Here is a 13384-nt window from a genome sequence, read left to right as displayed (position 1 = left end):
CAGTGACTCAAGACTTGTCATTTTACTGGAACCTCATGTGAAACAGCAGTATTAGGTGGTCTCCAACAAGCTAATGTCATCTTAAATTGCATTCATTTACAGGTATGGTATTAGAATTAGCAGTATATTTGCAGCTGGTTAGACACACCTGGAGTTCTGTGATCAAGTCTGGAAACTATTTGAGGCTCGGAGGGTGGAACATGAATGTGTTCAGGAGAGAAGTGAACACAGTAGTAAGTGGATCTGGGATTATGTCCCAGGAAAGAGAACACTTGGATGAATGGGAATTAGAATGCGATGTGGAAGAGGTTCCAGGCTTATTCTGAGTCATGGGTCCCCACCGGGACAGTTTTATCCCCTGGGGAGTCTGTGCAGGTATCTGGAGACATTTTTGGTAGTCACAGCTGGGTGGCTGCTGCCGGCATCCGGTAGATAGAGGCCAGGTATGTTCTAGGCAGCCCGCAGAGCACAGCACAGCTCCCACAGCGAGGAATCAATCCAGCCCAAAACGTCAGAAGCCCTTTTCTCCATCTAAACCCATTTACCGTGACCGGTAGTGAGAAAGGACTGCCTTTTTCCTAGGAGCCCACGGCGTGCACAGGAGCACGCCTGGAGCTGAAGTCTCCTCGCCCAGAGCGCGTGGTGCCTGGGAAATTTACTCTGCCCTGCTTCACGTCATCAATGAATGGAAAAGAATGATCATTCATAAACCACGGGTTGAATACAGGTCTAAATGATACCAACAGGCAAAGTTAAGCAGTTGGCAAAGCGACATGAGATGAATCTTGCTTTTGTATAAGGCGTTACTTTATAGCTGTCGAGCTGCACAAAGAAAGCATCCATTGCTTGGCTAGATGGCGCGTTTGTTATCACTGGAGTTGTTCCAGGGCGTTCTTAACTTGAGGTCTATGAATACATCCCGTGGGATCTTTCAACGTGGATGAGAAAATAAGTACATCTTAATTTTCAGTAAATTTTATTAGCCTCTAACTGAAATTTAGCATTTTCTTCATTTATGAGTTTATACTCATATCTACTTCAAAATTGGAGTTGTAAAATTTTAAATGCATAAAATAAGATCTAGGCCTTATTTAATGTTAATAAAGAACACTCATATTACTATGTCACAGGTTTTAAAAATATTTTAATAATTGTATTTTAATGTAATTGTTCACTTTGCAATCCTTTGTATTTTATTTTATGCATTTAACATTTTTATTCTGAGAACAGTTGCATAGGCTTCACCAGACTGCCGAAGGATCCATGGCAAAGTCGGGTAGACCCCCGACTAGAGAGGTGGCTTTGAGGGTTGTTTTGTTTACCTCTGTGTTGCACTTTACATTTCTACAAGTGCAGTACTTAGAGGTTACAGGAGAAATAAAAATGGTCTTTAATCACATTTGTGATTATTGCTCTTTGGTCCTGTGGGTTTAATGTGTTCTGTAAGTCGTCATATCTTTCGCTTCCCCAATGTATGTTGTGTGGTAGGTATTCAAATACAGATTAAAAATTCTAAGAGGACCGTGGGGAAGACGTTGACTTTTTGATCCCGTTATAATGCTGACTGAGAGCGGGTAGAGTTCCGGGTCCATCGGAGTCTCACAGAAGCACAGATGGAACTTGCCTTGGAAGCCAGCAGACTTCCGTGGCTCATGGTCTTGTACTGTGAGCAGGCAGTTGCTAAGTAGATAATGTTGGTAGTGATTACCGTGGCCTTTAAAAAAAAACACGTTGGCTGATTGGTTTTCATGGCAGGCTGTGTTTTCTGGCAGAGGATTGTCTTATTTATAATGTTGACGTGGTTGGATACTGGATGGATTTTTGTTAGAGTTCCTCAAAGTGGCAATCTGCGTGTGTTCTCTCTGTGGGACGTGTGTGTTTTCGATCAGTTTTTTAGTCCAGAAAACTTTTACTCTTACCCTGAAAGATGACTTTTTCCCATTTTCAGTGAACTTGGTCTTCCTCAGCTTTGGTAAACTAGCCTCAAGATGTGAGGAGAACAGTAGTTGGCTCACATCCAACAGGTGTGCATTGTGATGTGTTAGAGATTCTGCCTTTATTTTCAGACAGAAAGATGTACTGAAATCATTTTATTATAAAGACCATTTAGACATGTGCAGGTATAAACTGTTCCTGGGTGAGGATTGCTGGGTCAGAGCAGCTGCTCTCAGATGACGGCTCAGGCCCGCTGCAGACACGGTGCGTTCCGTTCCCGATGCCGCAGTAAAGCGAGGCACACAGATTTGTGTTGGTTTCCGGTTGCATATAGAAGTTATGTTTACATGATCCTGTAGTCTGTTAAGTGCGCAGTAGCATTATGTCTGAAAAAACAATGTACATACCTTCATTAAAGAAGACTTTATTGCTAAAAAATGCTAACCATTTCATCATCTGACAACGCAGGGTTGCCGCAGACCTTCAATTTGTAAAAACTGCAGTATCTGTGAAGTGCAGTGCAGTGAGGTGTGCCTGCCGGCCAGTGTATGTCACACAGTGACAGGGCCTTGCGGAGGCCGGGTGATGAAACAGAAATGATTGCCGTGGGCAGAGGTGGGTGAAGGTACTTTCCAGATAGTTCTTTTAAGCTTTCAGGAGTATTTGTCTTGCAAAAGTTTTAGGTAATGAAATGCATGTAATTTTTAAAAGTATTCTTGAAGTACGGGTTTAAAAAATGGTTCATACAAGTTTAAAAGGTAGTGTTTATACAAGTAAGATTGCAGAAACCCATATTCAAGTATTTCTTCCATTCTCTACCTAACCTGTTGACATTCAAGAGTTATTCCTGTTTTTAACAACGTGAGTCAGATGGCCGTTGTGCTGTTGATGGTTTATGTACAGTGATGTGTGTTTTGAAGGCACGGCTGTATCTTTTCTAACATTTTGCCCCTGTCTTGGAGGCACCAGCCCTGGGAATTGTGTGTGATAATGCGGTGGTCCTGTCAGTGGCTGTGTCCTCCATGGGGGTTGGGAAGCTGATTACCTGTTTGCAGGTAGCATTGTTGTGCTACAGGCTAAGACATGGATTTCAAATAACTGCTGAAAGTGGGGAGAAGAAACGTTGAGTGGAGCCCGGTTGCCCTGTTGAAGCTTTAGAGCAAGTAGTTCTGATTAGCTTGAGCCAAAGGAGGTTTGCGGTTGCTCTGGTGAGTTTCTGCTTGTTTGCATAAGAAGGCCGATTGATTATCAATGTCATTAACTAATGAGATATTGATAAAATATTTAAAAGCAAGTCTTCATCTTTAACTCTTGGTTCCTTGCTTTGGCGCTTTAGTATGTAATTTCATAATAAGCCTTCTCTCTCTTTTTTTTGTCTGTTGTATTCTTTCTGATAAACATGAAAATGCTTTTGTTTCAGAGTGGTTAACACAACCCCAAGTGGTGTTGCATTTCTGTTGTAGTAATTGTCAGTGAGCTTGTTTCTCGGGGAAGACTTTATGTAAAGGTGAGTGTATACCTTGAGGAAAAAAAGAAAGGTGTTCTCCTGTCAGGAAAAGTAACCATCAAGGAAAGGAACCAAGTGATTGTTACATTGTCTTTTCGTTCCCTCCGCGCTGACCTGTTGTGATGGATACGCGGTATGCAGGTGACGAGAGGGGAGTGGTTGCTGTCCCGCCAGCTCCAGACAGAAGTTTCGCCCTGAAAACTCGCTGCCAGCAGGCAGCACTTCACCCAGACATGGGGGGCCCTGCAGCAGTGCTTTTATTTTAAAGATTTTTTTTTTTTTAAGTCAAGTCTTTTATGTATTTATTTATTTATTCTTAGCCGCGTTGCATCTTCGTTGCTGCGCGCGGGCTTTCTCTAGTTGCGGCGAGCGGGGGCTACTCTTCGCTGCGGTGTGCGGGCTCCTCATGGCGGTGGCTTCTCCTGTTGCGGAGCACGGGCTCTAGGTGCGCGGGCTTCAGTAGTTGTGGCTCGCGGGCTCAGTAGTTGTGGCTCGCGGGCTCTAGAGCGCAGGCTCGGTAGTTGTGGCGCACGGGCCTAGTTGCTCCGCGGCATGTGGGATCCTCCCAGACCAGGGATCGAACCCGTGTCCCCTGCGTTGGCAGGCGGATTCTTAACCACTGCGCCACCAGGGGCGTCCCAGTGCTTTTATTTTAAATGCTGTTTTCTCTTGGGTAATAGGTGTAGCCAACACTAAGGAGGGAGGAACCTTTTTTACGGAAACACTTGCCTTTATGAAATTACAGCCGTGTTGGCTGCAGCATCATCAGAATTCCAGCTGGCTATTGATTGCAAATGTAAAGTTTTGTTTTTCAGAGTTCTGATCAGGTGAGAACAGACAACCACAGCTGGAGGCATCAGACATTGTTGCTGGAAGTTTTGACTCAGATGTGTTTTGATTTTTATGTGTGAAGCATTAGAGACCGAGGGAGGACCTGAACTACGCATGAAAGTTCCTCATCTCAGAAGAGCTGCCGTCTGTGGAGAGGCTGAGAGGAAGTCACCTTAGGAAGGGGCCCAGGCACTGCTGGCGCTTCCACTCTATAGTTGAGGGCATCCGAGCCCACGTGGGTGATGCAGACTCCCTCAGAGGTGCAGCTGTTCTGCCGGGCTGCCTGCCCTCCTCTGCCCTGCTGTGCCTCCCCCCGGGTGTCCCGCTGCGCCGGGCTGGGCCCCTGGGGAGTGGGGGCCGTGAGGACACCTGCAGCTGAGTACGTGCTGTCCAGGTCTGCAGCCCCTCTGAACCTTCGCTCTCGGTTACTCAGCCGTCCCCTTGTTTCTTCCGGGGCTCCTCTGGTGCCTGCAGCCTGGCCACTTGGTGGCTGTGTGATTGTAGCTCATGTGCTTAGCCTCTCTGGACCTCCTTTTTCTTTTTTCCCCTGTGCAGTGGGGATGATGGTAGTACCTAACCCTTAGTTTGGGGAATTAAATGCTGAACTGTCAGTATCTGGCACGTGGTAGACCATAATATATATTAGTTACAGTTATTACTGTGTGTTAGTTTGGTCACTACATGCCCAATTTTTAGGTTCAGGAACTTGATTTTAGCAGTCTTCTCAGGTTTGATAAAATTCTGTGGACTTACTCACACCAGCCAAAATTAGCTGAATAATCGAACAGAATGCTAATGTGTTAATTTATTAAGGGACTATCCCGGTAACGACTCTACTCACGTGTTCCTGTGTGATGTCAAGGTCACCAGGCAAACTAAATTAATAGTTATTTATTAATACTTACGTAGTGCAAATGAAATCAAATCAAAGGTAGTTTTTATTGACTGCTTTATTTAGGCTCAACAGACCTGGAGAATTTTTTCTTTAAAAACATCAGTAGAAATATTATTACTTCTCTGTAGACAGCTGTTGCTTGCTGGGGACCTGTATCTGTAACCTTGGGTTTACTCTATTTAAAAAAAAAACCTTTTATCTCAACATTTTATATAAGATCAGTAGCTGAACCACATTAATAATGGAGGGTTAATATTTGTAGTTTTCTTTTTACCTATAAAGGGTAGTAATCTGTATGTGAGGGACTTTCATGAGGGTGACCAAGGATACGGGAGACTGTCTCCAGGCTTGCCTCGATCTGGTCATTCTAGATGCTTTCCTTTGTGTTCTTGCCCAGTTGGGGTGGGCAGTCCCTCTCAGCCACAGAGGCTGCCTCTGTTCCTTCAGTATCTGGTAGTTGGGAATTACTTGTTGACAGTTCTCAGAGAAGCTGGTGCTTTCGTGTCTTTTGGGACCTGTAGGTGTATCTAGCTGTTTTATTCTCATCACAAACGATGTATTTAGAACGACCCAGTTATCAAAACGATTTGAGTGCTACGGAGGGTAATTTAGAGAGGTGTAAGGGTGGGCCTTCAGAGGAGACTGTTAGGGGCAGCGTAAAGATGATTTCAGGGCGGCGGTGGTGAAAGGATCGCAATTCTGGGATAAAAATGTGACTCCCGTAATAAAAACTTAAATGTATGTAACCAAATTTCCAGACTAAGTGTTGTTGTCTGAAGTGCTGTCCTTGGGGCCTGTGGAGGAGGTTGGTCGGTAGGAGGAGGGAAACCTGGAATAGGGGTCCCTGAGTGATTTCACGGGGCTGGGCCCCTGGGGGCCCCTGGGGCCAAGGGAGCCATGTAGAGAGTGTTGAGCGCCGTGCCTGGGGCAGAGTGCGTGCCGAGTGAGCCTTGGCTGTTACTGGTGTTGACCCGAACCTGCGTACAGATTCTGAGTTGAGGGGCATCTCTCCCGTGCATCCTTACTTACGGCTTTTAGGGTTGCCAGACTAACATCGAGATGGAGATATTTATTTTTAAAGGATGTCAGCCTAATTTTTTTTGCTGCTTGACCCAAGCCAGACAAAGAAGACTCCTAATTCATTAAGCTTTCTCAGCTCTCACCCCGTAAGTGTGACCCTACTTCATCCCAGAGTCTGTGGTTCAGGGGTGTTCTTCTGACACACATGCTCACTTACCTGTGTTTCTCCCCGGGGCAGGGGGAACAGGGAGGGCGGGTGGCCCAGTGGGCAGGGCCTGGGTGAGCACAGTAAAAGCTTCGGGGCTAGAAACGTGCCTTATAGTCTCGTTTTTCCGGTTTGACTTTCGTATGGTTACACCATTAACCCCATTCTATCAATAATATTCCATTTACCTTACTTTTCTTCAAATAAATACTTGTCAGTTCGTAATTTTCAGGGAAGGTTAGGCTAGTGGAGTGGGGCGTGGACAGAAGCTTGACTGTGATGGTCGCTGAGCCCTGCGGGAAAACCTTGACGCCTGAGAGCGAAAGCCACTGCAGGGAAGAAGGCGCGGACTGATTCATCCGGCTGGGTTTTAGCAAGATGTTGGATGGATTCTGGGTACATTTGCAGGTGGAGAGACTTGGTGTGTCGGCTGTGGCGGGGAGAGAAAGGCGAGCGTTGAGGAGCGCCCCGGCCGAGGCTTTCTGGTGCAGGAGGCCGGACACAACCTCGGGGTTGCAGGTGCAGGTGCTCCTCGGAAGTTTGCGGGGAGCTGTGCTTTGTTCTGTGTTCAAGGGAATAACGGGGTACACAGGAACCCTGGGCCTCACCCTCTCGCATCCCCGGATAAAGTGTAACCTACCAAACAAAAACGGATTCGCTCTGATGCGATGGTTCCCAGTCTGTGGGATGTGAACTCCTGAGTCTTATTATTATGGTGATAGCAAAGGGCCTAAATAACCATCTTGTAATTGATTGAAAAGAAAAAAAAAAGGAAGCCATGGGAAGGAGCCTTCCACAGTCACGTGGGCTTCAGCCTGCCTTGAAGTAGTCTTTGGTTGACACTCTTGTCGAATTTTTCTCTAGAAGTAAGGTTTTAAGAAAAATCTAAATTGTGTCTGTTGATTTGGGGCAAGTAGTTCATACTGAAAATTACTTACAATTACATTCTGCTAACGTTGAGTTTCCATTTATTCACATTCCTGGTGGGATTGGGGTTAACATTTCCCCTTGGCTTCTAGAACAGTCTCTTCTTCATTTAGGCTTTGTAATCTCAGGATGGGATGGGACCTCAGGGACAGATAGGCATGGACTTCAAAGTTCAGTGGATCTGGGTTTAATTCTGGATTTGCTACATAACGGCTTGAGCAAGACACTCAAACTTCGTGAGTTTTAATGACCAAATCTTGAGAATTGGGTTTGATCATAGTATCTACTTCACTGGGTTGTTATAAAGACATGATAAAACGATGCCTGTCCGGGTGTGCCTGGCGCTTGCTGAAGACTCTGACGTCAGGTGCTCTACAGCCGTTACCTTGTACTTGAGACGCCTAAGAAGGAGACAGATTGTAAATAACTCGTCCCAAGTCACATAACTAAATTTGAAGGCATCATTTTAGGATGTTGTTTTTCCAAAAATGTATCATTTTGTTTTCCTTTTAGGATTTGGAGTTCCATGGAGTGATGAGATTTTATTTTCAAGATAAAGCTGCTGGGAACTTTGCAACAAAATGTATCCGGGTGTCTAGTACCGCCACCACTCAGGACGTGCTGGAAACGCTCGCGGAGAAATTCCGCCCTGACATGCGGATGTTGTCGTCACCCAAGTACTCCCTGTATGAAGTGCACGTCAGCGGAGGTCAGTGGACACAGACGGGGCTTGTCGGCCATATGTGCTCATCTTGAGACTATCACAGTCACTTGTCCCGGGAGCCCTGCTTTACTGCTGACCCCCTCTTTCTTTTTCTGGAGGGGCTGGGGAAGCAGTTAACAGGTTGGCAAAACTTGAGTATGTCTGCGAAATGTCCTCATAAGTTCCTAGCAGGTGCATTTGTTGGGAGTTAGAATGAATAGATTAGTTTTACATATGCTCACTTCTCCAAAGGTAAGTAGCATAACGTTTCATAATTGAAATTCTCCAGCAGATCTGTCACATACATTGATGATACAGTAAGCTGCTTAATTTTGGAGAAGTATTTCATGTAACTCTTCTGCATAGATTATAATATTACAATTAATGATAGATAACCCAGTGTTTTATGAGTACAGTATTTTATGAGTAAAACCCAGTGTTTTATCATACTTGCTGTAATATTTTTGTAATGTGAAACAGTAACGTTATTCTTTGGGAGCAATTAGGGCATCTTGAGGAAACTCTCTTACGTAGTTAGTAATTTCTCCTTGCTTTAAGATTTGAAATTTCTGCAAGTATCCTATATATCACATGGCAATTGAAGTTGAACTGATTAGAAATGTAGAAATTTATAAAATTTTTTGAGTGCTTTTGAAGTACTGAGTCACCTGTTTAAACAAAAAAAATAACAAATTCCAGTTAATGCCGTAAACAAAGGATTGTATATAGTACAAGCCCAATTTGAATACCTGTTTAAGTTTCAGCCTCAAAACCTGTTTGAACATAATTTATTCTTCTTATCTTCAAAAGTACAGCTTTCTTTGTACGTTTGAAATTGGGCTGAAATTTTTGTAGTGTGTGGAATTCAGGTGCCACCAAATGCTACCAGTATTATATTAGGTAGGCTGTATTTGTTTATCACTCTTTTAAGGTTACTAGGGTATCACCTACATAAATAATACCCAAACTAAATTTGACAAGAGCAGATGGTCTCAATTTTGGATGTTTTTTTGAGGTTGAGTTCTGCTTTTACCTCAGAATCTTTTTAAATAGGTTACAAAGAGGAGGAAAGTATTTCTCACTTTCAGCCCTCTTCTCGCTGCACCGTTGGGTCATTTGAATACGGCCAAGTGAGGTCTTTGGAATGCTATCTAAGATTGGGATTTGAGATCTAAAAATGGAATGGGTTTGATTTTTTTTTTTAAAGAACATTTTTTCTTTAAACTTTCTTTGCTAGATTTGTTTTTAATTAAAAAGTAAAATGTGTTACTTGTAAGGGATGAAAACGCAAGGAAGGTGTGTAAAGAAGGAGGTGTTCCGCGTCTCCCCCCACCCCTGTAGTGACCACTAGGCTAGCCTGGCCATGTCCTTCTGCACCTTCGTACCCCGCCAGGGTCTCAGACGGGAGCAGGCCCTGGCAGGCAGGTTCTCAATCTCTTTCGGGTCACGGAGCCCTTAGTGTTGTCAGTAATTTTTTTAGTGCCATCCCTAGGCCAAAGGAAATACCTAACAGGTCATTTTACTGCATAGATTCAGACAAGTTCATCAGGATTTATGCTTTAACAGCTTGGTGGATGTTTGAAAAAATAGTACAGATCAGATGAAAGGAAAACTGAAAATTTCATTCCGTTCTTAATCACAGTTGCTCCCTGACGGGGCACGTGTGCCTCCTGGGCCCTGCCCAGCTCCTGGGCGGGGGCAGTGCCCTCCTTTCCTGTTCACATTGGTTTGCGGGCAGCGCTTGTTTCTACAGCGCCATGGAAAGCCCGGCGTGACCCTGGTGGGACAGTGCGCGACCTGGTGGGGACCAGCAGCTCCTGCCGCATCCGGCAGGTGCAGCTCGTTCCCCTGGAAGTGTAACGTGCTACTCAGTGAGCCGCTGGACGCCGCGGCTGGTGTGTGAGCCAGAGCGCTGGCCCGGCACTGTGGGAGCGCCACTCTCATCCCTTCTCTGCGTTAGGGTTCCTTGTGTGAGATCAACTGGAAAGGTAAAAAGGGTTCTGCTCTTCTAACGTAAGGCCGAAGATACCTTAAGTTACAAAGCTGTGGCAGGGCCCTAATTATATTTGCATGCAGTGGTTGGGCACGTATGCTTTAGGGCAGCTCACCTTGCTTTTGTTTGACTTTTATGACTTAGACTTAATTGTTCTTAAGATTGGTTCTCTAAAAAATATGCCATGAGGGATTTTGATCTAGTGCAAATTCTGCAACACGAACAACTTGGTAATTTTGGTTTGCAGCAGGAATTTGAAACTTCTTGATCCAATATGTGATTTATTACTCTTTTCTCATATTTTCAGTTGATAAAATAATGACTTGGAATTTGTTTTTCCTGTATTCTGATCATTAACACTGCTGTTTACCTATAATATTTACTAAAAGCCTCTATAACTCTCCATCTTCTCAGTTTGCCCTGTTGACTCTTGCTTCCTGTACCATTGTAATCCACCCCCTCTGGTCTCACTGCTTCCTGTCTTTGCTGCCCTCCTTGTGGTGCATCCTGTGTGCGTGTACCTGGGTAGTCTTGGCCAGCTCTCAGCTTCTAGTAGGTGGTCAGGCTGTGTAGGGCCCTCAGTGGGCTGCCATGAGGCTTGTCAGGTTTCTGATAAGGAAGGGAGTAGTCACTTAACATAGCACTTCATCGACAGAGAAAAGGCTGGTGCTTCAAGGTGGGATGGGCTGTGCGGGTCGAGGCGCGTGCGATTTAGAGACGAGAGTCAGAGGTACAGGGGGAGGAGGGAGAGTGCAGCGATCACTTCCAGACTGATGACGGTGGCGCCATTTCGTGACAGCATCTTAACATTAATATGAGAAGAAAAATCCCATGAATCAGTGGAACTTCTGTGTGATATTAACATTACTTCCATATTTTCCAGTTGTATGTGAGAGAATTTGACTTATAGAAACAAACGTATGGCAAAGCCCTGCTTATATTTTTTTCTAGTCCATGTGTATTTCTCTTATTTTCTGGGTTAGATTCTAAGTGTTGTCAGGAAGCTGTGCCTGGTCCGTGTCTGGCATTGCACACGTGGTAGTACACATACAGTAGCACCAAAATACTGAATTAGTCATTGGAACTCTAACTTCACGTTGTGAATTACACTTCAGCCTATCAGTAAGTAATCAAGGTAATTAGGTATTTTTTGTCTATAAAATTTAATGTGTATCAGAATGTTGTATTGGCTAGCGCCATTAGATAACCATGGCTTATTTTTTTTTCTTTTCATGTTGTGAAGAAGAAAGAAGATTGGATATAGACGAGAAACCCCTTGTTGTGCAGTTGAATTGGAATAAGGATGATCGAGAGGGCAGATTTGTTCTTAAGAATGAGAACGATGCCATTCCTGCTAAGGTGAGGCCTTGGGTCTCGGCCCGTGCTGTGCCTGGCCTGTGTCTGACCGCGTGTCGTGTCGGAGGGCTTCATTCTCTGTTTCGCTTCTCTTCCGAAACTACCCTTTTACCCCCGTCCTGGAACATAATTTAAAAGTAGCCCAGCTTCTCCCTGCTTCATCCTCTGTTTCACTGAATAATCCAAAATATTACTCCTTCGTGTTCAAAAAAGAGTTATGTAAGCTTTTGTTCCTAAGAGGCTTAATGTTCAAATCAGCTTCAGGTTTTTTTCCCTAAATTATAAAGTCAAAATAGGTTTTAATAAGAATCAGAAGGGAAAATAAAACTTTAATAACCTATTTATATGTGAACTTTTAGATACAACTTAATAAGGCGTATTTAAGACCCTTTTCATGTTATATGTGTAAGGTTAGAAATTAGTAAACTTTCTTGAGTTTCTTTGGATGATGAAATAGAGTGAGTCTAAAACTTTCTCAGGTAGTAGGATGTCTGGAATTCCTGTGCTACTGTTCTTTTTATGTGGAATACTATGAAATATTGATACAGTTTTAAAATAATTATAATTCTGTTTTAAGTCAAGTGGCCTCTTACACTAGAATTCAGTATTGACAAGTGATAGCAAATGCAGAGGTTAAGAATATTTTGAGAAAAATCTTGTATTTCATTTTTTGCCCCAGCAGACTGAGGGGAAAGTACCATTATTTACTTTCGGCAGCGGTTTTCACGTTGTCTGTGCCATGTCCTGTGTGTTCCTGTTCCTGCGCTCCAGGGACTTTTATTGCCTTTGTGGCGAATACATATGATACAAGAATGGATACTTTGTGTGTGTGTGTGTGTGTGTGTGTGTGTGTGTGTGTCCATGTTTTATTTTGTTTCTGCACCATGATTTCAGCTGATGTACCTTTTCACGGGGCCACAGACGCTGCTTGCTATGTAGTAGAACTCTTCTGGGGTCAGGATGACAGCAGGGTGCTGGAGTAGCTTGCAGGGAAACGGAGATGCTCACTCACAAAGCAGAGGGCAGTTTTCTTTCCCAATAAGATAATCTTTTATTTTCCGTGATTCTTTACCAGCCAACCTATGAAGTCATATAAAAAATAATCTGTCTCTGTGTCATCTGCTGGCAGGCCAAGTTATAAATTAAGAATAAGGAAACAAATAAGTAAGATCTGGAAAAGAAATTAGAAGTTTTTGCACAAACACAATACTTATAACTTTGCTTCATAAAAGCCAGTTTATTAGGGCTACTCTTAACATTTCTTTTGAAGTTAAAGAAGACATATTTAAAGTAGATGATGATTCAGACACTTAGTTATTTCCATATTTTCATTAGTTTCCTTTTATTTAAGTTACTTCATGTAAATTATTTGGATTTTTATTTATTAAAAATAATAAATAAACTGGTGTGATTCCAACCCCAGTTTTCTAACTGGGTTTGGATTTTCTTGTGTGTTTGCTTCCTTGGTTATTAGTTTTGAATTAAGATGAAAGTTACACACGGTGAAATGAGATCTTGAATGTGTAAGTTTTGATCAGTACACTCACGGAACTGCCGGCCCGTCGAGACAAAGAGCATTTCTCAGCCCAGACCTTCCCCGGCTCCAGTCGTTCTGTTTCTGGCCGCAGCGTGTGAGGTGAAGTTAGCTAAGCCATAGACAGCTTTATGTCATTCTGTGTCATAGCCAGTGTAGTGATAATGTTACTTTTATCAGAAGGCTCAAAGTAACGGACCTGAAAAGCAGGAAAAAGAAGGTGTTATCCAGAACTTCAAGAGAACTCTCTCAAAGAAAGAAAAGAAGGAAAAAAAGAAGAGAGAAAAGGAGGCAATGAGGCAGGCGTCTGATCGAGACGATAGACCTTTCCATGGGGATGACACGTAAGTTAATTTAGGAAATATTCCTGTTTCTTTGTGTTCTAAGCCCAGTGTTTTTCGTGCAGCGGACCTCATTGAGTTACCAGGTGAAGGCCGAAGAGGGTGCGTGTCGGTGGAGCGCGCTGGGCGTGTGCTGG

General features: G+C 43.7%; 1 protein-coding gene across 7 annotated transcripts in view; it reads left to right on the top strand.

The window, feature by feature from the left end:
- The window catches only part of AFDN (afadin, adherens junction formation factor), a 134233-nt gene that overhangs the window by 30826 nt on the left and 90023 nt on the right, over window positions 1–13384 (top strand). For 3 of the 7 annotated variants that reach the window (XM_068551738.1, XM_068551737.1, XM_068551731.1), the window contains exons 2-4: window positions 7834–8029; window positions 11260–11375; window positions 13087–13250. In XM_068551738.1, the coding sequence (XP_068407839.1) occupies window positions 7834–8029; window positions 11260–11375; window positions 13087–13250 (476 nt within the window). The remainder of the gene's footprint in view (window positions 1–7833; window positions 8030–11259; window positions 11376–13086; window positions 13251–13384) is intronic. The other 4 variants (XM_068551739.1, XM_068551732.1, XM_068551736.1 and 1 more) reach the window with 3 other exon arrangements.

Source organism: Eschrichtius robustus, chromosome 9, assembly GCF_028021215.1.
Source record: "Eschrichtius robustus isolate mEscRob2 chromosome 9, mEscRob2.pri, whole genome shotgun sequence".
In the NCBI taxonomy this organism is placed as follows: domain Eukaryota; kingdom Metazoa; phylum Chordata; class Mammalia; order Artiodactyla; family Eschrichtiidae; genus Eschrichtius; species Eschrichtius robustus.
This window is presented reverse-complemented; position numbering and strand designations above follow the sequence as displayed.